General features: G+C 38.6%; 1 protein-coding gene across 2 annotated transcripts in view; it reads left to right on the top strand.

The window, feature by feature from the left end:
• nlgn3a (neuroligin 3a) overlaps window positions 1-12,353 on the top strand; it is a 241,725-nt gene extending 229,372 nt beyond the window's left edge. For both annotated transcript variants that reach the window (XM_081383280.1, XM_081383279.1), the window contains one exon: window positions 11,198-12,353. In XM_081383280.1, coding sequence (XP_081239406.1) covers window positions 11,198-12,050 — 853 coding nt within the window. In that variant the 3' untranslated portion in view covers window positions 12,051-12,353. The remainder of the gene's footprint in view (window positions 1-11,197) is intronic.
• Window positions 12,354-26,081: the final 13,728 nt, after the last annotated feature.

The following is a 26,081-nucleotide window of genomic DNA, read 5'->3' on the forward strand; positions in this document are numbered from 1 at the left end:
TTTGTTTCCACCCCTATGAAATGCCAGGATTTGAAATTCCTCCCTTTGAGATTTCCTCCTCATGCCCCTTAATTAACATGCGTATGTAAATCAAGGAGGTGTGCTTTTAACAACTCATGTCTGTCCATCAATCATGAGAGTGATACTGCTGTCGAGTAAGTCCATCTGACATTTTTCTGTTACCTTAATGTAGACAAAAGCTGTTTTTTTTCAACAGTCGGGCCAAACCGTTCTCGTTGCTTAACCGTTCTATTCCAGCCCAGCTGGTACGGATATGGTTTCAATTTTCACTGTAGCTCTTTGGAACGTCATACAAATGCGTCCGTCGTGTTGCAGACGTATGAGATGTTAATAGCAACCACGTTATGGAGGATGATCAGATCACAGATATTTGAACTTTTTTGATACAAACTTCATTTGCTAACCTCCAGAAATATAATGGCTATGTTCAGACTACCAGCAGAATTCAGATTTTTTTGCATATCCAGATTTTATGAAAGTCTGTAAAAAAACACTTAAATCGGATTTGATCAAGTCTGATTAAAACCACATTTAGAGGTGGTTTGAAATGTGATTCCAATCATATTTTTACAGATGTGTCTCAGTCTGGATGTTCTGGCTGCTCAAATCGATTTCAAATAGTCTTTTGCATCACTCTAAATGCGACACACAATGATAACGTCAAAATAGGGGACGGAAACCAACGGAATCTTATTTGATCACCTGCAATTAATAGTGCTGACAGTCTGCCTGAAAAGATCTGATTTGAGAAAAAATCTCATTTTCCTGCCATCTGAACAGCCAATGAGACATAAAAGATCTGCAAATGCTATTTCATGACTCCTTTAAGTGTGAGCTATAGCAGTAGTGCCATCTGCTAACTCTTGAGGACAACATGTCAAGTCAAGTCAAGTCAAGTTTATTTATATAGCGCTTTTCACAACACAGGTTGTATCAAAGCAGCTTCACAGTAATAAATTAGAACAATACATCAATGTTTGTTTCTAGTGGAACGTCTACGTTCGGTAATGCTGATCAATAGTATCGTTGATTGATTAATTCAATTAAATATCCCCAAATATCCCCAACTGAGCAAGCCAAAGGCAACAGTGGCAAGGAACCGAAAAACTCCATCAGGTGACCTAATGGAGAAAAAAAAAAACCTTGGGAGAACCCGGGCTCAGTCGGGGGCCAGTTCTCCTCTGGCGTTTATGAACTAGAGGTCGGATTTAACTGTAGGATTAAAAGTATTATATGAATGCCTGGCTGAAGAGATGCGTCTTTAATCTAGTTTTAAACTGGGAGAGCGAGTCTGAGCAACGAACAGTATCCGGAAGACTATTCCAGAGTTTTGGTGCTAAATGTGAAAATGCTCTCCCTCCTTTGGTGGATCTGGATATCCTAGGTATGACCAAAAGCCTCGAATTTAGTGACCTTAAAGAGCGCGATGGATTATAGGGCGATAGAAGATCGGTTAAATAGACTGGAGCTAAGCCGTTTAGGGCTTTATAAGTCAGTAGCAATACCTTGTAATTAATACGGGACTTTATAGGTAACCAATGTAGGGATGATAAAATCGGTGTTATATGATCATATTTTCTTGATCTAGTTAGAACTCTAGCGGCGGCATTTTGGACTAACTGTAGCTTGTTTATTAAGGATGCAGGACAACCGGCTAATAACGCATTACAGTAATCTAGTCTCGAGGTCATGAATGCATGAACTAACTTTTCTGCGTCAGAAACTGATAGCATATTACGTAGCTTAGCAATGTTTCTAAGGTGGAAAAAGGCTGTTCTTGTAACATATGAAATATGATTTTCAAAAGACAGGTTGCAGTCTAATATAACACCCAGGTCTTTTACTGTAGAGGATGAAGTAACAGGACATCCTACTATGTTAAAGTTGTATTGTGAGAGGTTTTGTGGGTGGTTTTTTGAACCGATAAGTAGTACCTCTGTCTTGTCTGGATTTAATAAAAGAAAATTATGCGTCATCCAATCTTTTATATCTTTAACACACTCTGTCAATTTGGATAATTTAGCGTTTTCATCTGGCCGTGATGAAATATAGATTTGAGTGTCATCAGCATAACAATGGAAACTAATTCCATGTTTCCTTATAATATTTCCAAGTGGTAGCATATATATTGAGAATAATAGAGGGCCTAACACAGATCCCTGCGGCACTCCATAGTTTACTGGAGTTATGATAGATTTTTCTCCATTTAAATAAACAAAATGGTAGCGGTCAGATAAATACGATCTAAACCAGCTTAATGCTTGTCCTTGAACACCAGTATAATTTTGTAGTCGATCTAAGAGTATTGTATGATCTATAGTATCGAACGCAGCACTAAGATCAAGTAAAACTAATATTGAGATACAGCCTTGGTCAGAAGCTAAAAGTAAATCATTTGTGATTTTAACGAGCGCAGTTTCAGTGCTATGATGCGGTCTGAATCCAGACTGAAACTTTTCATAGGTGTCATTTTCTTGTAAGAAAGAGCCCAGTTGAGCGGACACAACTTTTTCTAGTATTTTAGACATAAAAGGTAGATTTGAAATGGGTCTATAATTTACTAGATTATTCGGATCTAATTGTGGTTTCTTAATGAGAGGTTTTATAACTGCCAGTTTAAATGTTCTTGGAACATGACCTAAAGATAAAGACGAGTTAATAATATTGAGGAGAGGCTCTTCCACTACAGGTAACACTTCTTTCAATAGTTTAGTTGGTATGGGATCTAATAAACATGTTGTTGTTTTAGAGGAAATGATAAATTTATTTAACTCTTTTTGTTCTATAGTTGAAAAGCACTGTAATTGTTCTTGCGGCGTGATAATTGAGGCTGAATTATAAGGCGCGATTGAGGATTGAACGTTTACAATTGTGGTTCTGATGTTTTCTATTTTCTCAGTGAAGAACTTCATGAAATCATTACTACTAAACTGTAATGGAATACTTTGTTCAGGAGACATCTGTTTATTTGTTAGTCTCGCCACGGTGTTAAATAAGAACTTAGGATTGTTATGGTTGTTTTCTATTAGTTTGCGTAGATGCTCAGCCCTGGCCGCTTTTAGGGCCTTTTTATAACGTGACATACTGTCTTTCCATGCGATTCTAAAGACCTCTAAGTTGGTTTGTTTCCATTTACGCTCTAAATTACGGGTTTCTCTCTTTAGAACACGCGTAGTACTGTTGTACCATGGTGCTTTACTTTTCTCTCTGACCTTTTTTAATCTAATGGGCGCAACAATATCCAATGATCCAGAGAGAATGGTGCTCATAGTGCTAGTTAATTCCTCAAGTTCATCTGTTTGTTTGGGTTCACTGAGCAGCTGAGACAGATCCGATAAGCTGTTTGAAAAATTATCTATGGTGGATGGAAGGATTGTTCTGCCTAATCGATAACGCGGCGCAGCATGATATATTACAGGAGTACGTAATATGCAAGTTACCATGTAATGGTCAGTGACATCGTCACTTTGTGGAATGATATCTATATCGGTTGGATCGGTTCCATGTGATATAATTAAATCGAGTGTATGATTAAATCGATGAGTCGGTCCGGTAATGTTTTGCTTGACCCCAAAGGAGTTTAATAAATCTGTAAACGCAGCCCCTAACGCATCATTTTGATTATCTACATGGATATTAAAGTCTCCAACAATTAATGCTTTATCGAAGTTAACTAATAGGTCTGAGAGAAAATCTGCAAACTCTTTTAGGAAATCAGCGTAAGGCCCAGGCGGTCTATATACGGTAGCCAAGGCTAGAGATAATAGGGATGTTTTTCGAACATCTAAGAGCGTAACATTTAGTACAAGTACTTCAAATGAAATAAACTTATAACCCGTTTTCTGAGTAACATTGAGAAAATCTCTATAGATTGTTGCAACACCGCCGCCACGACCATTCAGACGGGGCTCGTGCTTATAGGAGTATCCTGATGGAGTAGACTCATTTAAACCGAAATAATCATTTGGTTTAAGCCAGGTTTCAGTAAGGCAAAGTACATCGAAGCTATTATCTGTGACTATTTCATTTACAATAGCTGCCTTAGGTGTGAGTGATCTAATGTTTAGAAGACCTAGCTTTAAAAATTGTTTTTGATTACCAATAGCAACATTTTCTGGTTTAATAACAATTAGATTTTTTCTAGATCCTGCAGTAGATTTATGATTTGATCTCACTAAACGAGGAATAGACACAGTTTCTATGCAATGTTCTACACTATTTATATCAGTTAAATTGGTGCAGCAGAGACTATGATTTGGACTTTTGTTTACTAGTCAAAAGGTATTTAACATTTTGGAGATGTTATCTGACAGAAGATCCGATCCGAATCTGCTTGGGTGTAAGCCATCAGCACGGTAAAGCCTAGGACGCTCCCAAAACAGATTCCAATTATTTACAAAGAGAAGTTTCTGCTCATTGCACCATGACATTAACCATTCATTAAGCGCAAATAATCTACTAAACTTTTCATGACCTAGTCGATACGTGGGAAGCGGTCCTGACACAATAATCGTTATATCAGGCGATGTGCTGCGTACCGTATCGATCAGATTCCTGAAGTCTTTCTTCAAAACCTCTGTTTGGCGCAGTCTGATGTCGGCCCCTCCCGCGTGCAGGACAACGGTTCCGACGCGCTCGTTCAGAATCTCGGGAACGTGAGCAGCGATTTCAGAAACACGAGCACCAGGAAACATCACTAATTATTCAATCTTCACTTACATCAACACACTATATCTCGAGCTAAACCCTTACATGTGAAACTCTCACACTAAATATGTCACTGCTGCAGATCACTAGCCTCGGCGGACACATACAAAACATCACAACTGACCTCAGATCACCAGTCAGTGGCATTGCAAGCCCAGCCTCTGCACAAATATGCTGCGTCATGCAAACTGGTTGATTGGCAATTATGAGAATGCATGGTGATATTGAGATGCGAGCGTTTCCTATTAACCGCGAATGCCCCAGGTACAGCGACTGCGACTCGCATGCCACGCTGCAGGAATTCATATATGCGGTGCGGCTGCGGACTCATTGATGTCCTGTTCTCTGCCATGTTGCGCCGTGGCAGATCAATATGACCTTACCTCTGCTGCCTGCTTCTTTGAAACTTAATTACTGATATCCAGCTACAAAGTCATCATGCTTCGGCTGCCAATATTCATTGGGGATCATTACCAGCTTAATAAAACCAGTTATTTATCGGCTGCTGAGCTGACATTCAACCTATCTCCATTTACTTCAGACCAGGGAGAGGGGGAGCTCAAAAAACATGAAAGTGTGTGATTTGTCTTTAAAGCTCGGTTTCTCTGCCCTCTCAGATGCATATGCTCTTTTGCACAGGTGTCACTGCATAGACCAGTGGCTTTCCAATCTGTTGTGCATGACATGACTGTTAAACACGACACGTATCATTTTTTTTAGTTATATATAATTTAGTGCGGGGCAACGATTAATTCACATCCAAAATAAAAGTTTGTGTTTATGATATATGTGTGTTTACTGTGTATTATTATTTAGCATATATAAATAAACACATATGCATTAATATATTTAAGAAATATTTATAGTTATAAAATTATATTTATTTATATATGTATATAGTGTATATTAGGGCTGTCACTTTTGAGAAAAATCAAATTCGAACGGATATTGAATATCAAGCAATGTATTCGGATATATTCGAATATCTACGAGTAAAATGTAAAATGAAGTTAACGAACAACCTCGATCCATCAGAAAACGCCACATGGTCGCTGAATTTCACTGCGCTTCATGGAGAGTTTTTCTTTTGCGCGAAAAAGCCGTTTGCCGGAGATGTGTTAAAAGATAGCGGAGTGCATTCATGATTAGGCTATCGGTATATAATAATCCTCCTGGCGCCGGGTCTGAGTGAGTAAATTACTCTCTTACCTTTGTTCTTTGATTAACATTAATGACACTTTAAGACCAGCCGCTGCGGACAGAGACGCGATCTGACACGCGTCGCATTTTCTCACATCTCTACGTTCATTTAAAGGTGCTGTATGTAGCTTTTCTACCAAAACGAATCCTTTTTTTATTGCCTGTGTGTGAAGGGGTTGTAATCTCACATTAAAATTATCCACTTTGCGGGTTTTGTTATTACCTCTGAAAGCAAGTATTCTTATTTTTATGTGAAGGTCCCGGGTCGGATTTACCGCCAGTGATGTCACCTGCACGCGCGCTCCCGAGCCTCTCGACTCGTCTAGCCTACTGACTTTGCACTCAACAGCGACGACACTGCAACTTATGACATGGACTTATGACTTATGCAACTTATGACATGTCTGATAACACTAAGAAACGACCTGCTCCCAGCACAACAAAGACTCCAACACAAACTCCACATATTGATAAAAAACAAACAAAACAATTGTTTCTGCTGAAGCTCGTAAGGCCAGACGTGAATCGGATGAACTACGGGTAAAAAACACGGATCAACATCGGCAGGGCATTTGAATAATGGAGAAACCTTATCTACAAACCTAGAATGTACATTTCCTGAAGAAAATGTGAAGTGGTGCTTGCAGTGACAGAATTCGTCACGGTTGATAGGGTCCGTACTTATCATGGTACGAGCATGGAGCATTAGTTCAACGTCAAGCTGATAAAAGTAGCCTATTATTGTAACATTGCAGTGGGAGTTTACCTGAGTTTCCAGCATGTTGTGGGATGCTTTGTGTGTTACGTCCGGTTGCGTCTCAGTCTGGCCGGTACACACAGTGCTCGCTCATAAATTCGAGCACGCGTAAGAGCACGCGCTTGTAAACTTATTGGTTGCAATCTGAAACATCACCGCTAGAGGCCGCTAAAAACTACACACAGCACCTTTAAGACTTTATTTAAATAATTTAAGACTGCTCTTATGAGGACACTCGACAAAACGTACATTTGCCATAATTTGTGTGTTGTGGTTTGTTCAAGCCCGAAAGAGAAAAAATGCACAAAACATGGCACTTTAAAAACCGGATAGTTTATTTATAGTTCAATTTCGGATATTTCATGTGATATTCGAATGCATATTCGAATATCGAATAAAAAGTGACTGCCCGAATATATATTTAAATATAATTTATATTATACGTTTTTATATTTTATATGTAAATAACACACTTTTCTTAAATATATACATGCATGTGTGTGTATTTAAATGAACAAAATGATTATACACAGCACACACACATATATTACGTAAACACAAACTTTTATTTTGGATGCGATTAATCGTTGCCCAGACTTGTTTCTTATCTATATATAATTTTATTAGGGGTTTAACAGTATACACAAAAGTCATGGTTTGGTACATACCGCGGTTTTGGGGTCAAGGTTAGAAATGGTATGATTTACATGTGCAGCGTTGTGCGTAGACTATGCTGTCATTTTCTTTGCGCGGGAGAGTTTATTAACATGCGGTGACAATGGCGGATGCACAAGCTTCAATATTAAGCTTTTCAAGAAATCACGGAAAGATGAGCAAGAAGGAGAGTCCCATCTACTGTACATCTGAGTCTACTTCACCTTTCCATGAGGAGAGAGTGAGTGAGTGAGTGAGTGAGTTTTCCCATTTCCAGGACATGCATATTTCATCACTGGACTGTAGTGAGACTTCCACGACACAAATCGGCACAATGCCAAATGATTTTGTCTCATTATAAGAGCGGAAACAACTTAATATACTCCGTCATTTATGTCATACAGACAAGAGTAAGACATCATTCTGTACAAACTGTAAAGAGTCTATTTTTATTTGTGTACACTCACAACAAAAACAAAATATTGTGCTTTTGTAAAATAAAGAAAACAAACAGGATGCCGCTTTCTGGCATCCCGGTGTCCTTTCTGTGAAGTTTGTGGAGCACTTCACAAAAAATAATTGAAACTCAGCGTATAGGCTACTAGCAAGCTCTTGTTTTGGGTTGATGTGTAGATCGTCTCTTCTTCTGCTCTATTTCCTTATGTGGTGGTTAGCAAACAGCGTTGCATTTCCACATGCCCCCTTCTGAATTGGAGTGTGGATCGCCTGTGACTCACTGTATTCATTGTCTGACTGTATGCATCGAACCGTGACGTGCGTACGGTGACGGTTCAGGACGAATACGTAACATTACACCCCTAAATTTTGATATAGCTTTGTGCATCTAAGACTCTTCTGCAATGCAATAGTTGTTGCTGCTCTGCCGTGCCGATCGGCGCGCTCGTAACAATTTAATACCGCACAAGAGAGGAATACTGCAGTACAGACAACTAAAGGCCAGAAATTGTCCTTTTTTATCCTTAGTCTGGAGAGGCATTAAGATGCTCAATTTCATGAGGGCAAGCACAATGTTTCAAACATCATTTTGATAATGTAACCAAACCACGTTGTCAGAGCAGTTCTAGACATACGGGGGCAATTTTATGATCAAATTTTAAAATGTATTTAATATTAATGTGTTTGAATTGAACTGCAACATTTGAATAATAACACACACAATTACAATGTCATCCTTTCTGAATGTTTTTATAGGTTGTGTGTGTATTTTCTGATAGGACTCTTGCTCAGATAATGCAAAAGTAGTACTTGGCTTAAAAGTTTGCAGAACCACTGGCAGACAATATTAGTGCGATATTAAACAACATCTTTCTTGAGTTGTCATGCACTGTGAATTACAGAACATTAGTGACTGGGACCATCCCGCCAACATGGAATTGAATGACTTGCTCAAGAGCACACCAGTGATACCTGATACCGTTTATTTCATGGTTTTCTCTTTATTAGATCAAGTCTGCACTATTGTTACAGCCTCATCTTGCGGTATTTTAGCCCCTGGTTGTTAAACTAAGCCATGTGGCAGCATAAAACATATTTCTGTGTTGATGTTCATACAAAAGTGTATTTCTGATGAAATCATTTGTTTTGCAACCAAATATTGCAAGTATTTCATTAGGCTATATCATAGTGTATGTTTTACCACTTTGAATATCTCTTAAAAACACACCATAGTCACTACTGGAGCTACAAGATAAGTAGATGTGTGATTATTTACATGGCATATGTTAAAACAGACGATAAATCACTAGTGTCACAGAGGCTGGATGCCACCTTGCTTTGCCTTATTGAGCTTGCAATGTCAGTTGGAGAAACAGTGACCCCCAGAGGTTAAAGGGTAGTACAACGCACACACAGGGCCTCTGCCAGCATCCCTCCTTTAACATTTAGATTAATATGGTTCGCTTTCTATCAGCACACTCGCTGTTAATGCAATCTGCACTGCTTTCCCAAAGCAATTAACGAAATGGATGCACTGCTGTTGTTTTATCAAAAACAAGTTGCATCCTGAAGCACATCTCAGCTGTTGATTTATTCATTTGTTTCACTTTAAAAGCCTCAGGCACATCTCTTTTTTTATACAGAATGAGCCGAGGATGCGTGAAGCCCAGCAGGCAGAGGTGCTTAGAGATATGAGCTGTAACGTAATGTCGCATGAGGGAGAAATAGAAAATGATGATTTGGAAGAAGTACCTGGTATCTTTATACAACAAGAAGGTGCAACAAGACCGATAGGAGTGCAGTTACGATGAGGAATGACTATGGATGTAAATTGTTTTGTTGATTGGCGTAAACTCCAGGGGTTGATCTGAGAATGGGCGCAACCTCTTTGTGTCTTTATGCGTGCTTAGACTGCCCAAGAATAAAGGTAGTGTTTCGCTGTACAGAGAGAATATAAAAAGGCAGGGTGGACAAGAATGAAGCATGCTTGGAAACTATGATAATGATGATATTAAGAAGCAGATGCCTTTATCCAACACAACTTTTTCTAAGAGAGTCCGTCTCCTTAAAGCAGGGGTGTCTAATCCTGCTCCTGGAGGGGTCAATATCCTGCTGATTTTAGTGATTTTACCCAAATTTCTAGTAATCCTGAACACCTTGATTAGCTGCTTCAGGTGTGTTTAATAAGAACTGAAGCTAAACCCTGGAGGATAGTGGCCCTCCGGGAACAGGATTGGACACCCCTGCCTTAGAGTTAAAGTATCCGCTTTTAGACATATATTCACAAACTTTTCTAAGGACTTCCCCTTGTGGAAATCCCCGCTGCCATTTTGAAGTGTATTCATTCAACTTTGTTAAGTGGACGAGGGAATTTTATTTGGACAAATCCTTGACCCCTCAATTTTGACAGAGGGAGCGAGTCTACTCATATGTACATTTCAGGCAGATCTATAGACCACAATACAACAAGATTTTGACGTCATAACAGCAAACACATTTCTTGCATTTAATTTACCCACAAGTGATCAAGGGTTTAGGACGTTCCATTAAAACATTGCAAGGGTTCCGCCAGTACTGGGCACTTGTGCAACTTAATCACTTATCAGCATAGTTCATGAGACGGTGTTTCCCAGAACCATTGGACAACGAACATTCGCAAACAGCATCGCAAAGTTGTGTAGTTGAAATGACAGTGGTTAAAGCATAGTTTATTGTTTGCATGGCATGTTGACTTAATGAATCCTTATCTTGAGCCAAATAAGCAAGCTGACATTCAGTAAAATCTATATCTTTTATTTAGAATACATACAAATGTCATTTATGTCTTTTAGCCGTTTTTTAAGAGTGCGCATGTGCGTACAGTACGTGCTCTATGCAAGAACAAGCAAAAACACTTGCATTAATTCGATCTCAAACACATTAATTATAAGAGGTTATTACTCCACCATCTGCGTGACATCATTAACCAATGTGGTTGAACGACAAAGTTGCTACGATGCGGTTTCGGAAAACAGTCATAACTAGCTAGTTGATTTCTTATACGATGCATCATACTGTGGTAGTTAAGCAGCGAGTTATGTTGTTTAAAGTAAAAGCATGTAATGACGAGGGGTTGTCAAGGTCTAGTGAGGACAAAAAGCACCATTAATGTGGTCCATACAACTAGGACTCTATGGCTAGTCTCTGAAGCTTTTCTGTTAAAATGAGAAATAATATTTGAGAGCTTCAGAATATTTCATACATTGATGGTACCTTAGTCACTGCATGCATTCCATCGTTTTGCATTCCATGAAAAAAATAATAATATGGGTTTGGGACTATTTCTTAAATTCTAGCACCCATGCCTAAACTTAAAAACCGTCTCAGTGTCATTTATTAATTTATCTTTTATTTGTTTTGCAGAGATCCCAACAAACCAGTGCCTCAGGATACCAAGTTTATCCATACTAAGGCCAATCGTTTTGAAGAGGTGGCTTGGTCCAAATACAATCCCCAAGACCAGCTGTACCTGCACATTGGCCTAAAGCCACGAGTCCGTGATCACTACCGTGCCACCAAAGTGGCATTCTGGAAGCACCTGGTCCCTCATCTGTACAACCTTCATGACATGTTCCACTACACCTCCACCACCACCAAAGTGCCACCACCCGAGACGACTCAGAATTCCCTGTCCACCAAACGTCCCAATGGCAAAGCCTGGCCGTTCAACACCAAGCGGCCACCAATGTCTCCAGCATACAACAGCGAGAGTGGGAAGGAACAATGGAACGGGGAAGAGGAACCAGGCCCTCTGGTGGTGGAGAACCCACGGGATTATTCCACCGAGCTGAGCGTAACCATCGCAGTGGGAGCTTCACTGCTGTTCCTCAATGTTCTGGCGTTTGCTGCTCTGTACTACCGCAAGGATAAGCGGCGGCAGGAACAGCACCCGCAACCCAGCTCACCACGAGCCACCACCGCCAATGACGTGAACCGCCACGGCCCGGAAGAGGAGATCATGTCTTTGCAGGTGAACCAGACGCACCACGAGTGCGACGCAGGGCCTCCCGGTGACCCGCTGCGGCTCGCTTCACTTCCCGACTACACGCTGACTCTGCGGCGCTCGCCTGACGATATCCCGCTCATGACGCCAAATACCATAACCATGATCCCCAACTCGCTAGTGGGCATGCCGAATCTACATCCGTACAACACCTTCACAGCCGGCTTCAACTCCACCGGCCTGCCACATTCCCACTCCACCACGCGTGTATAGCTTTATGGAGATCCAGCCAAGGGAGGGATGGGGGAAAAGTCATTGGTTTTAATGAAAGCGTCACAGCGAGAGAAGGGGATTCAGGATGATGACAGAAACAAAATGATTTGAATAGACAAAAAGCAGTGACAAGTTCTTTCCAGATGTCAAGTTGTGCAAACCTGCCAAAACAGAACTGCTCTCTTTCCTTCGAAAAAGGACGAGCGTTTCAAGCAGTATTTTTTCTAATCATCGTTTAAAAAAAAAAAAAAAAACGCCTTTCTAAGCAGAAACGGGCAAATGGAGCGATCGCTTTTTTTCTTGAATAAATAACAAAAAAAAACAAAAAAACAAAGGAAAGTGCATTTTATTTCCCATCACAGTCTTTTGTGGGAAAAACGTTTCGAAACAGTGGCCTCTAAGGTGACATCTGCATAATATTGTTTGCTTTGCTTTTCAATTTCTTTTCAATGCCTTATAAAGAGCTGTTTTTTTTCTCTTAATTTGACGATCTTTCCCTGAGATGAGTTTGTGTGGAACATAGTGATCTGACTTGAGTGGTTGGATTTTAGGAAGCCTGAGACAGATGACTAATATGGAAACCGGTGGATTGAAACGGTAACTGCAACTCATTTTCCAGTTGCATAACCTCACATGTGGTTTTTACTTTTTTCTTCTTGGTTACACTGAAAATCTTTTGTTTGGAACTTTTCCACACGACAACACTGGAGATAAAGACTTCTAAAGTTACTGTAATTGTTTTTGTTTAAAGAAGTGCATCTTTTACAACAAAATTATCTATCAGCTCCTGCGTCAAATTCCCATGAAATGCACACTTACACACAACGCTCAGAGCACTGTTTGACTGGTGTGCATGTGTGAGTGATTATGGGTACGATCGGGAATATTTGAGTCTGTGTGTGTGTGAGAGTGTGTGCGAGCGTGTTTGATTGCCTTTTGCCATGTTTTTTTGTTAAATATTTGTGTGATGAGGGTGGGGGGGGGGACTTATTTACCACTGCGTTGATTTTCTTCACCACAAGTAGTCTTTCAACTGCGTCTATTGTCGTCTGTCTTTGCGAAATAGAACTTTTTGTTATTTTAAAAAAAGTTACATATGTCTAATTTTGCTTAAGAATTACAAAATAAATCTATTATTTTACATGCAAGAGAAAACAATAGCATAAGATTGAACTGAACTAACTGACATGATTCCATTGACTTTGTAAGCGTTCCTCTTGACTGGAGACAGTGGCCTCTTTACACTGAATAACCACGGTGTAGAACTGTCTTTCTTTAAATATATATATAAATATGGGCATACATACATATATGTATAGGGCTTTTATGAAGATTTTGCTCCCATTGACCTGAAAGTGTAAATTACCATTATTATCAATTATTAGGCTGAAAGCACCCATATTCAGAGGGCAGAGCATTTAGTGTCTGTACTTGTTTTATTCTCGACACCATAATCTGAGGCCACAACAAGTGTCTTTTTAATAGCTCTATATGTATATTTATGTATAAATATATTTAATATTTATTTATGTATACCAGATGTATACATGCTGATTGTGCCATGTGCCAAATTAAACCATAAAACTGGAGAAGAAATGTTTCCAAAACACTATTTATTTTTATTTTTGTACTACTCCATCACAGTTTAATATTAATATTTCCAACCTGATTTATGTTGCTCAGAATTATGTGTGTAAGTCAGGGTAAAATCCTAAATCAGAGTCACCATTTTGCTGTTTGACAGCACAGAAAAAGGCCTAAAGACCCCATGAAAACTTCATTTTGCCAACATGATGCATGATGTCCCATGAACATTGTGTCACCCAGGGAGATTTAATGCTAAACAGTCACTTTTAAGCAAAAACCTGCATAAATGAGTTTGCAACGTTTGCAGAGATTGGTGAGTAAAAGACGGAAAATTATGTGTATAATTACACACCTGCGAAACAAAAGCTATCACAGCAAAGCATCATTCCAGGCAATGGAGCACCTTTGTGGTCGGAAACCAGCGTAATCGTCAGGTATGAATAAACCCACATCCCACATCGAATGCAGCTGCAAAAGACAAAAAGAATGAGGATTTCTGAAAGAGAGTTTGTTCGGACCACAATCGTTGAGCCTCCAGCATCAGTCCCTGCTGAAAATCCAGCTTAAACCAGCATGAATTACAATTTGGTCCAGGCTGGTCTAGCTGGGGATCAGCAATGCTGGATTTTTCAGCGGGGCTGGCCTGTGATTTCAGCCAGACTCTTGTCCCGTTTGACCTTCATCAACCCCCTGCCACGCTTCCTCACAATAACTCAAACCCCCTCCAGGACATGCACATTTATCTACAGTTCTGTCCTCACAAGTCTTTCAAATCAACGCACTCACCTTCACCTACAGTAGCAGGTTCTCCACAGGTATCCGAGGTTAAACCAGTCCAGTTGGGTGCATTAGGCCCCGAAACATAAGCAAGCACATACAGTACTGTAAATGTAAACTTTAAAAGGACAACAAACTCTTCTTCATAATGCATTTAGCTGTGATGAAGATTAAATACCACGCCTCTGTGATTAAAAAGCTCTTGAAACTAGGCTTGAATTAGAACTTCCAGAACCTGAGTCATCTGCAGATGAGAGTATTTATTACTCATGTGGGTGTTTAAGGATGTTTTGATGGCAGCTGATTCATCACTCATATTCAGTGTTTGATCCCTGATTGACTGAAGAAATAACACAACATTCATCATGGAGGTCTCACAGGAGCCGCTGGGTTTCCTCGGATGAGCGTGATGCAGACAAGGGTTATATTACAGACATGAGCAGATAGAAACTCAGAGACCCGGAACTCAGAAACCCTTGGGGACACATGACAGACACCTGCTTCAATATCTACTGACTAAAGTACTCGGGTGTCACGCTAAACCTGAAGAATAGGCATAAGTATGACATTAAACAAGTTTTTAGGCTGTGCAGTGAAGCAATTGGATTGTAGCTTTGTTCACTTGAGCGTGTACCTGCCGTTGAGGAAATTACTTTAGCTCCTAGGCTGGAAGCCGTGGTGCATAACATCTTCTCCTCTGTGTCTTAAGTGCTGCTCTCATAAATCAAATGACTTTTCGCGCTTCCCTCTGCTGCTTTGCTCCTCTGGCCTCCTCTTTTACTGTTTCTGGTCTTATGATGCTCTGAAGGGGTGTAATGTGCAGTAGAAACTAATAGGACATTTCCATTAATTAGATGGACCATTTTATGACTCTTGTAGTAAGGTCTACATGTTTTAAAGTGTTCAGCAATAGCGGTCCTCCCTATACGCACAGTACGCAAGTTGCGTAGGGCCCCCAAACCACCAGGGGGCCCCTTACTCTCAAAAATGATTGTGCTTTAGTTTCATTTTTGATTTTGGCTTCCAACTTTAATTAAAACATGATGCTGCTTTCCATTCCTTTCCTTTAAAGCGGTGCGCTGTCACCAATACATAACATCCAAATCAGTAGAATAATGTAATGTCACTTATTAAACGAGGCTTTCTATCCGCGTGATCCGAGATGGAGAGAAACACGGACAAGTACAGGCTACTCTGGGTTTCGGGTGTGCGCTTAAACTGACAAATACACGCAAAATATGTCAAAATATCCATCTTAGGGACTTTTTAACTTAAACGCATTCAGTTATGTCTTCAGTGAAAATAACAGCTGGGAAAGTAATCGAATGTTTGTCAGTGTATTACAGGGTTTCTCAAACTCGGTCCTGGAAGGCCACTGTCCTGCACAGTTTAGCTCCAACCCTGATCAAACACACCTAGCTGTGAGTTTCTAGTGATCCTGAACATAGATATCATATAAAGGCTAGATGGCTCGTCCGCGCTGCTGGCCAATGGAGCTCGACATCCGCACACGGCGGCCATCTTACGACAGGGTGCTCGCTCACTCATAACATGGTGCATGTACTTTTAAATAACCATAACTTGCTCAATTTTCTACCGATTTTCAAACGGTTTGGTTTGTTATAAACGTCAGAGATGTAGCTATTATACTGTATACATATGAATAATTATGTTCAAAATGTTTAAGCATTCAGAATTATAGCCACGTTAATAACGTTTGTAAGAAACCAAACCGTTTGTAAATCCGTCCAGATTTCAGCGAGATAAGAGGATTTGTGTGTGCTGCTCACTCACCTTAATTCACAGAGCACTGTCCTAAGATGGCCGCCGGTGATGCCGGAAGTGACTCAGCCTTGAGCCTTTATATGATATCTATAATCCTGAAGACATTGATTACCTTGCTCAGGTGTGTTTGATTAGGGTTGGAGCTAAACTCTGCAGGACAGTGGCCCTCCAGGACCGAGTTTGAGAAACCCTGGTGTATTAGGTCTGTGCATTAGGTTTTAAAGTGACAGCAGCCTAATAAACCAGCTGCTCTCTCTGTCATTAATGTTAATCAAAACAACAAAAGAAAATGAGAGAATCGTTCACTGCTCTTCACTGAACAGCATTAGAAACTTTAATAAGAATCAATGTACATATATGTAATTCATACAGTGAAGACAATGCAACGATCTATTTATTTTATTTTATTTTATTTTTACAGTTGATTATTCTATTTCTGTATAGTAGACTATTATTAGTACTTGGCTAAATAGTTCATTTCATGCATATCTTTGTTATGTTGTATTTGTCTTATTGTTTTTTATTGTATTAATGAATGTTTTTTAGTCACTGTTGTTGGTTGATAGAGAAATTGCTCTGAAAGAACAGATTAAGAGGTTTGGGGGTACTTTTGGGGGTTTTATGAACCCTCTGACAGGGTCCCCTGGACAACGTTTTGCTTAGGACCCCCAGAAGTCTAGAAGCGGCACTGGAGTTCAGAATGCTATTTTAATGTCTCCTCATGTCCGACTCCATGGTCAACAATATAGCAGAAACATTTTAGGTTTTATATTGCTTTGTCTTTGTATCTTAATATAGAGATACAAAAGGGTGTTTTATTCAATTTATCCCTCTTGTCAGGGTAACAAACAATAGCAATAATTTTCCATACTAGTACATCCAAATAATATGGAGGCTTCTTTGCACCACTGAATAAAAAAATGCAAAAGGTTATTGCAACTTTTTATCTCACAATTCAAACTAGAATTGCAAGTTTATATCTAGCAATCCCAGATTAATTTTTTTCACAATTGCAAGTTTATATCTCCCTCAAGTCTCTCTGATTTTCTGGTCTCTAGATATGACTTCAAGTTAAAGATAAAATAAGTGGATTTCACTCATCAGTTGTATTGTCAACCAAGTGGAAATGAAATCTTAGAATGCTAATATTACGTCTCTCATCAGCAATCCATGTCATTTCAGGTATCATTTGAGTCCATTGGACGAACCTGTGCAGGCATGTTTAATTTAGGTATAGGGGTCTGTTCAAATTACTGACTTCGAGTATGTGCGATAATAATAGTGATAGTCATCTTGGAAAGAACCACTTAAAAAGATGTGCTTGCTTTTAAAAGCTTGTGTAGTTTTCTCTTGATGATTGGAAATTTTACTGTGAGCTGCAGCTAGAGAGGTCAGAGATTTATTACTTTCTTGTAGTTGAAAAATGTTTAAATGAACTATGATTAATTGAGTGAACAATAGTTAATTTTTAGAAATAATACAAAGTTGGACTGGGGAGTATAGATGGTTTGCACTCGCTTTTGGACTCGAGGGCCTTAACTGGAAGGATTGGAGCATTTGAGCATATGCATTACTCTCTTTCTTTCCCTTCCTCCCTCTCACTCATTAAATAGTTTTAAAGATTATTAGCTGCAGTATTGCTTTGAGGGCTACAGGATCCATTGAACAGATGTGCAGGAGATTCACAGTAAATGCGCCCACAAGGTAATACACATTAAATAGAGCTAATAGCACATGCTCTAAGGTGGTGAGAAGCGATCTCAACCATGACAAGCTAACGGCGCATTTTAATCTTATTAACCTTATGTACTGTGCCAACCCAACTGCGACGACTGCACACAAACAATAAAATGATCTTGCAGGTAATTGCATGCAAAGGAAGGGAAATAACTGCATCTTTGAATGTTACATATTAATTGAAGACACTGAAGCGGTCATATAGAACTAATATGTGTTGAGTGATGTGTGGATGTAATAATTGTGAACGACTTCCCATGAGACACAGGCTTGGGTTTGAATTTTATCTTCATTTGAAAAGAGCTGGGGTTTTAAGATGAATGCATCTATCCACCTCACCAGAAAGTATCAGCACTCTCAATTTTTGTTAAAAAAATTACACATTATTTTTATCATTAAGTACCGGGGGTGTGTAGGCACCTATTGTAATTGTTATTGTCATTATTATTATTATTAGGACAGTCTGAACATTAACCACAGCAAATATTGGAGTATCTACATCAATCCTTCTAGCGCCACCAACTATCCAAAAATTGATCTCACATTTATGCTAGTAACTTTTGAACCATAAAGGTTAGAAAAAAACATATTTTTGTTTGGCTATATCTTTGCAATGCTTTAGTGTATTCAGACCAAACTTGGTGTGTGTCTTGACAACCATGACCTGAGTAAACCTGCACAGTTTCAGCACAGTGTCACCTAGTGGTCAGGAGAATTGAAAAAATGGCTATTTTTGCTTAAACCATTTGAAAGATTTGTTCAACAACAACAGCAACAACAAAATTTGCCATTTCTAATTTAGTTAAAAATAATAAAAAAAAAAATACTAATGTATTCTTGTATCATTACCAGTTGCACCTATTGGTCAAATATTATAATGAAATTTTGAAAAATGCTAATAGGTTTTGATTCATTTTGCCTATTTTATTGAATCTGGTCTTTCTTGATTCCTTGAGTCATGATAACAATTATGCCATAGTCGGTCAAACATTCTGTCCATCATTTTAATTTCTTTGAAATCATACTTTTTCTAATTCCTCTCATCTTCAGATCATCTTCAGACCACGCCGGCAAAAAAGTTATGGATTTTGTGTTGATAGACAAAACTGTCAAAAAACATAACGAATTTGATGGTGTGATGCCAAACAGAATCTGAGGCTGTATCTCTGCAAGGTTTTTGCTGTATTAACTCCAAAATTTGTGTATGTCATTGTCACCCCACGCTGACCAGACCACGTCAGTTTTGTGATAGCGCCACCTATTGGTCAAAAGTGATAAGCAATGAAATATTATTACAAGTGATTTATTTATGATTTTTCAACGATTTCACCTAAAATAGTCTACAAATGTCTTGAATTAGTCATCGTTGCATGTTCTTAGCCCCTTAATCAATTTTGCTACGTTCTGAAGTGTTCAGAAGAATTGAATAACAATTTCCATTTAAATCCTCTCTCCATTAGTTATATAACGTGTATATCTCTGACCAGGCCTCTTTAGCAGTCTCCTGCTCTTTCTTTCATTACCTTCAGATGGTGTTGTCTTTTTTCTTCAAAGTAAATGGAGTGAGATTAAATACCTTGAACAGACGGTCCTAACCTCAGTGCTATTATGCTAAAGAACAAATATCATTATCATCATGTCATTATCTCTAGTTTCAGGCGCCTTATAGCTGATTTGAGGAAGTCTTTCCTAAATGAGATCCATAGAGTATGCCACTGAAAAGAAATGAATTTGGCCCTAAGTAAAGCTACATTTTCAAGCGTGTTTTGAACAACCGAGGCTCATTGGAAAAAAGTGCCTGTGGCAACATTTCAGCAAAATAACATTATTTTATTTGCTTGTTGCACATTTGGTGACACTTTCAAATATCCAGAAAGTGGTGTTAAAACCGTTTCATTTGAAACTGACCAATGCAAGTCTGGCAGCTTTTATTACGTTGGTTGTTGTATGTATTGCTGCAATTCAGAAATGAAATGTCTGGTGAGTGGCATTTAAAGGTTAAAGCTCTATCACATTTGAAAATAACGTATAACCTCTAAACCTAACCAATGGTGTTAAAAAAAAACATATTTCCTGAAGCAACCATGCCATTTTAGCTCCAGTCTTTGAAGCCATTTTAGCTCTCGTGTTTCACGTACTCATACCCAAACACTTCGCATCTCATGTGCAATGCTGCACCAGGTAAGCTAACAAGCAAGTTTGCTCGGCCTATATCAGAAAAGCAACACGTTTGGAGCTGATTATGTGATGCAAACGTAAAAATGTGTTAGACATCTCTGTGCTTTTATTCCAAAATATAATCTGCTACAGAACAGATGGTATAAATATGCTCCCAGCTATTTGAAGTGTTTAAATAATGACTAGATGAGCACTACATTTGTTTTCATTGATCACAGAAGTATTCTATAAAATCATAATGGCTAAATGCACATAAATCCATGACTGACATTATTTACTAGGTTTAAATTCATGCTTACAATTTGTCCTTGTTGAAAGGACTCAGAACAGCTGCTCTCTGAAATGCATGACCACCGGCAATCAAAAAGGTCTAATAAATGGCACATGATATCCTCTTGTACCTCCAGTAATATGGTATGTATTGAAGAAAAATGGCAAGCTGGCCTCTAACCGCACAACTGAAAACTAGCCCCAATTTAAAATATTTCTCCTAATCTGGAAATGCATTTCTGTGGCCCTCGAGCAGGGGGCTGGATATGAGTCAAAGTCATCCAGACTTTCTACTGCTCAAGCCATTATTTTCACACTGTGTCACACATTGCAGTGCAGAGTCCATGGCATCTTATTTAAAGGGATGGATCACCCAAAAATGTCAATTCTGTCATCATTTACTCACCTTCATGTCGTTCCAAACCCGTCAGAATTTTGTACACAAACTTTCTACGCAACTACCACTTTGTCTCTTCAAAAAGTTCATAAAGTTCATTATACTTTTAATTGAGCGGTGTAGTCCTCATTTTCTGAAGAGAATCTATCGCTTCATATGATGAGCAGATTTCATTTCGATTTTATTCACATATAAACATTCATCAAAGAGCACATCAGACATGGTAAACGGAAGAACAAGCATATTCGCTTGACGTGCGAGAACCAATGAGCTTCATTCTCTTCTTGCGCGGTACGCTTGAGCTTCAACAAGAGCCATTCAAGTTCATTCTCGTGTTACGCAGCACGTTTGAGCTTCAGCAAGAACCAGTGAGGTTCATTATCTCACGTTAATCAGGTACGGTTCAGCTTCTGTTTTCGCTGATGAAGGTGTATATGAGAATAAAAGCCAAAAATCTGTTCATCATATAAAGTGATCGAGTCTCTTCAGAATATTTGGACTAAACCACTCGATTCATATGGATTAGTTTTACGATCTCTCCATGAACCTTTTGAAGTGAAGTTCAGAGGTTGTCCACAACGTTTTTCAAAAGCCTATGACTATTCCAGTTTGTGTGTGTGTGTGCGTGTGTGTGTGTGTGTGTGTGTGTGTGTGTGTGTGTGTGTGTGTGTGTGTGTGTGTGTGTGTGTGTGTGTGTGTGCGTGAGTGTGCTTATTTTTAAATCCCTGTAGGGACTTCAACCTGAATGCATACTCATGGGGACTTGTGTCACCGTGGGGACCTAAACTGAGGGTCCCATAAGGAAACAAGCTTATAAATCATACAGAATTTTTTATTTATTTATTTTTATGTCAAAATGCAGAAAGTTTTGTGTGATGGCTAAGTTTAGGGATAGGCTTAATGTAAGGGGATAGAATGTACAGTTTGTACGGTATAAAAAACATTACGTCTATGGAGAGTCCCCACAAAGACAGCACAAGACTAGAGAAAACACCTCCAATGTACATAACGCTTTCAGGTCTAGAAATCATACTTTTAAACATGTTTCCAGAAAGTTGAGAGGGCCATGCAGTTAGAATAAGAAATACCTTGATTTTTAGTTAATTTGCTTATTTTAATTCATTTTAAGTCATCTTGAGGCCCCCTTGGAAGTTTGCTGGGGCCCCTAGTGGGCCCTAGACCCCTGCTATAGATAGACTCTCCTGCAACTGAGAAACAGGAATATTCTCGTTTTATTAGAATTCAGAAAATCATTTTTATTTTTTATAAAAAACAGCTTTTTAGAACTGCATTGGCAAGTTTGGCCATCAGATGGCAGTGATACAAATGTTTTAAGAATCTAATACTTATCAACTGTAGTCACTACAGGAAATATTTATTATTCAGGCCTTTATTAGATCATTTAATCGTGTAATTTAAAATTTGCTTTTTTTAATATAATTTTTGTTATATAATATATTACTTTTATAGCTATCAAAATGAGTAACTTTAACTAATTGGTTAATATCTAAAGGATAACATAATGAGTACAAAAGACCAACATTCTTTTGTAGTGAAGTTTACCCAAAAGATTTCCTTGCTCTTTCTTGTTCTTCCTGTTCCAGATAACAGTCTTTGTGGGAGAGTGATTACACATTTCTTAAAACATTCATCTGTTCTCAGAGTAGCATTTCGTGCCAAATACCACTTCTGTTAATACTGAAGTGTTGACAGATCAGATCAGAACCTGCTCAACTGAACTTGTGTGCACTTCATTCCAGAAAAGAAAAAAAAGAGAGTTTGTACTGTTTGTTTTGAAATTACCCAGGCTTCCGTGGGGCCATTAATAGGTTTGGTTGGCATAAACAGAGAGTAGAAACTTGTTTCATGGTCTACTTTTTAAATCTTTTGTTGCATAAGCAGCATGTGTAGCGTAGTGTTGCTTAATGCAATCACTGCACAGTGCATCTCTCCAGGGTGTACTTCAGCAAAGCATTGCATCAAACAGATGTCAAGCCACTGTAAACAGAGGAGGAGGGGTTCCAAGATGCACAAAACACGCACATTTTCTTGCATACATTCTAATTAGGCAATCAGCGGAAGGATGCTTGAAAGCACCTGTTTTCTTCTGCTCAACATGCCGTCGAATCATTCCCTTCTGTGCCTATTTGTAATGCAAAACAGCAGAGGAGCAAATATGTCTGTTTTATATCAATAGAGGTGGACATTGTCACAGCAGTAAAGGGCCTATTCATGCTGAAATCCTCAACCGTCCCTTGCAGACTAATCTCTTTGTATATTCATAGATGTGATGATGCAGGAGACCCAAGGCTTCATCTGGGACTGTCAGCTGTCAAACTGTTTATCTAAGAACCAGATTAGAATGAACACACACTGTGCGCCATACATCTTTGTATGGACTACTTAACCATCTGACTGAAGGACAATCTAAGACAATCTGACTTACAATTTTAGAATGGTGGACAAAAGAGAGGGGTCATAAATCCCATGGATTTGAGCCATATCTAGGGATCAGAATATTTCTGTTGGCTCACAGCAATGTGCAAACACTTCCCATAATTTTGCAAAAGCAAGAAGAATTGAAACTTTGGATACTCTTACACCGGAGATACTGCCCTACATTTTAAACCTGTATAAACATACTATAAATGTTTTAATGCATATATACAATTAGAAGAAAATGTTCTATGTGGAACCTTGACGGGCTCTTCCAGGTTCTTCATGTACAGAAACTTTTTGAGGTTCCCATCATGGGATCATTTTATGGACCATTTTTTTTATTTCAGCCCTCTATAAGTTAAAAGACAAAACTGCATGCATTCTGCAGAAGAACATTGTTTTGGTTGTGCTTGGGCCCTCTCTATTTATGGATGTAATGAGACACGCACAGACAATGTACGCAATTTCCCATCAGGTCTAAAATATAAACACTTAAAATAGACTTACCATAGTGCTCTGGTTCACTATGTTAAGTCTATTATAAGTGTTTATATTTTAGACCTGACGGGTCATTGTGTACGTAAGACAAAAAAAAAAAAAAAAAAAAAAAAAAAAAAACGATTTTAGAAGAAGGATTGATGATGTAGTGACTATTTTTATTTTTAATTAAATTTTATGAATTAAACGGCTTGTAAACATACTTTATCACTTTTTTAAAAAATGAAATAATTTGCAATTAGAAATATTATGCAATTATTTAGGACAGTTCTCCTTATTTAACCTTTTTGGCATAAACGTTTCTTTCAAATTGGGTCAAGTAAGTACCCTATATCCCACACTTTTTTCTAAGAGTGTACACTTCAGCCAGTTTGAAGTGGAACGTGCAGGAAACGGTACGGTTAATAATTTTGCTAACCCAGTTTTCACTTGCAGTCTTTTTGATGTCACTTTTCTTCTTCACAGGACAAAGTGTTATTTATTATTTGCTCAGCTCACACACCCATCGCAGGAGGCTGTAAAACTGTCAGAAAGAGAAAGAGAGAGATGTCAAAACTGCTGTTTCTCTCGACCCTTAACACATCCACTCACACTGCGGTTTTGACAGTCAGGTCATTCTGGACCATGAGTCTATTACCAAGAGCATAATTGTGTCCCTCAAGGAAGGAAACAAACTGAACAAAATGTCTTCAGAAAAACATTTAACTGTCTCGAGCTCAGTCTGAAAGCAGACATAGCGTTTCATGACACTGTGGGAAACATGGAATTACACATTTCATTCTGATCAGGACTATTGACCTAAAATAACGAGATTTCAAAAAGGCTACTTCTGTTGGGAGTTTTAGATTCTTTAAATCCGTTCACTGGTGACTTCATAATCACATGCTTGGAGCATTTATTGTAATAACAAGTGTTCTCATAAAAGTCTTGATCAGTGATGTCAGCATTCTTCCTCAAACCGCATGAGACTTTAGATCAGAAATACCAGAGGCTGAAGTTCCTCTTTCCATCAGCACTGCTGCCCAGTTCCCACTGTGACCATAAGACGTACTGCTCCGTTCCACATCTCACATCTGCTCTATTATGTAACATGTGAGACTACAGTCTGCTAAAAATGAAGTTACAAAAGTACCCTGTAAGCACTTACTGGAATATAAGGGGATCATTTTTAATGTATACTAACATTGTTTGGACACTTAAAGTCCCCATGAAATCAAAATTGACCCTATTTACTTTGTTAGCGCATATTACTAGTCTTGTGGTGAACAATTAATCCGTGCAAGAAAATATTTTAAAAAAAAAATTTTTACCATGGTAATCTTTAATCAAAATCTGAAAATGCCCCTCCCCTCTGCATTGGAGAACCTTCTCTGATGACGTAGGTTTGAGGAATTGGTTAGGGCAACGCGTAACCACTCCCCTCAAACCGTTAGTCTGCTATGAGCAGAGATGGAGAGGAGGAGCGCTAGAGTAAAACCCTGCCCTCTGTTCAATATTCCGTTTCACTGGGAAATACGTCACAACACTGGAGAAAAGTCGTTTGCAACTTCCGGTTCACACGGACTTTAAAGGGATAGTTCACCTAAAGATATCAAGCCTGTCATTATTTACTCACCCTCATGACTTTCTTCTTCTCTGCAGTGTAAAATACACAATGGAAGACAATAGTAACTCAAATGCTTGGTTATCAACATTCTTCTGAAAATCTTCTTTATATGTTATGTTTCCCAGAAGGAAAATCATACAGGTTTGGAGGGTAATTTAGAGTAAATTATAAAAAATAAAAAATAATAATTCAAATGAAAAAAGCACGGACGTCAACACATTAGATAAGGAAGCAAGTCTAATATGCATCCTGTTTGATATTTCAATTCAAGTGCATTCTCTCTTGTGAAAATACCGCAAACAAGAAAAAAAAAACAGTGTTGGTTTCGACTGCAGAGCAGCTTCAACTTCCTCTTTCATTCGTTGCAGAGCGTCTGTGCATATCTGTGCATTTCCATGACCTGAATCGAGAGCGCCGCGGCAGTGGTACAGATACAACTAATAATGCATTTGAGATACAGCACACAGTCAAGCAAGAACTCTATGTTAGGGTTTATGGGACTGGGCTAAAAATATACATTTTAATCGATTTTCAGTTTGAGGAACCCGATATCAATCATTAAAGTCCCCCTGTAGACAATAATTATTTTAATAATTATCCCTTAACCTGCTCTTGAATGACAGCCACCATTTAAATGTTTATATTTAAAAAAAATGAGAAGAAACATAATTAAGTAATAAAAAAAATGTATTATTATAATGTGGTTATTGCACTTTAAACATAAGTGATGTACCAGCTTGTGTTCCCTGTTTAGTTT

This window comes from Scardinius erythrophthalmus, assembly GCF_964197995.2.
Source record: "Scardinius erythrophthalmus genome assembly, chromosome: 13".
Taxonomy (NCBI): domain Eukaryota; kingdom Metazoa; phylum Chordata; class Actinopteri; order Cypriniformes; family Leuciscidae; genus Scardinius; species Scardinius erythrophthalmus.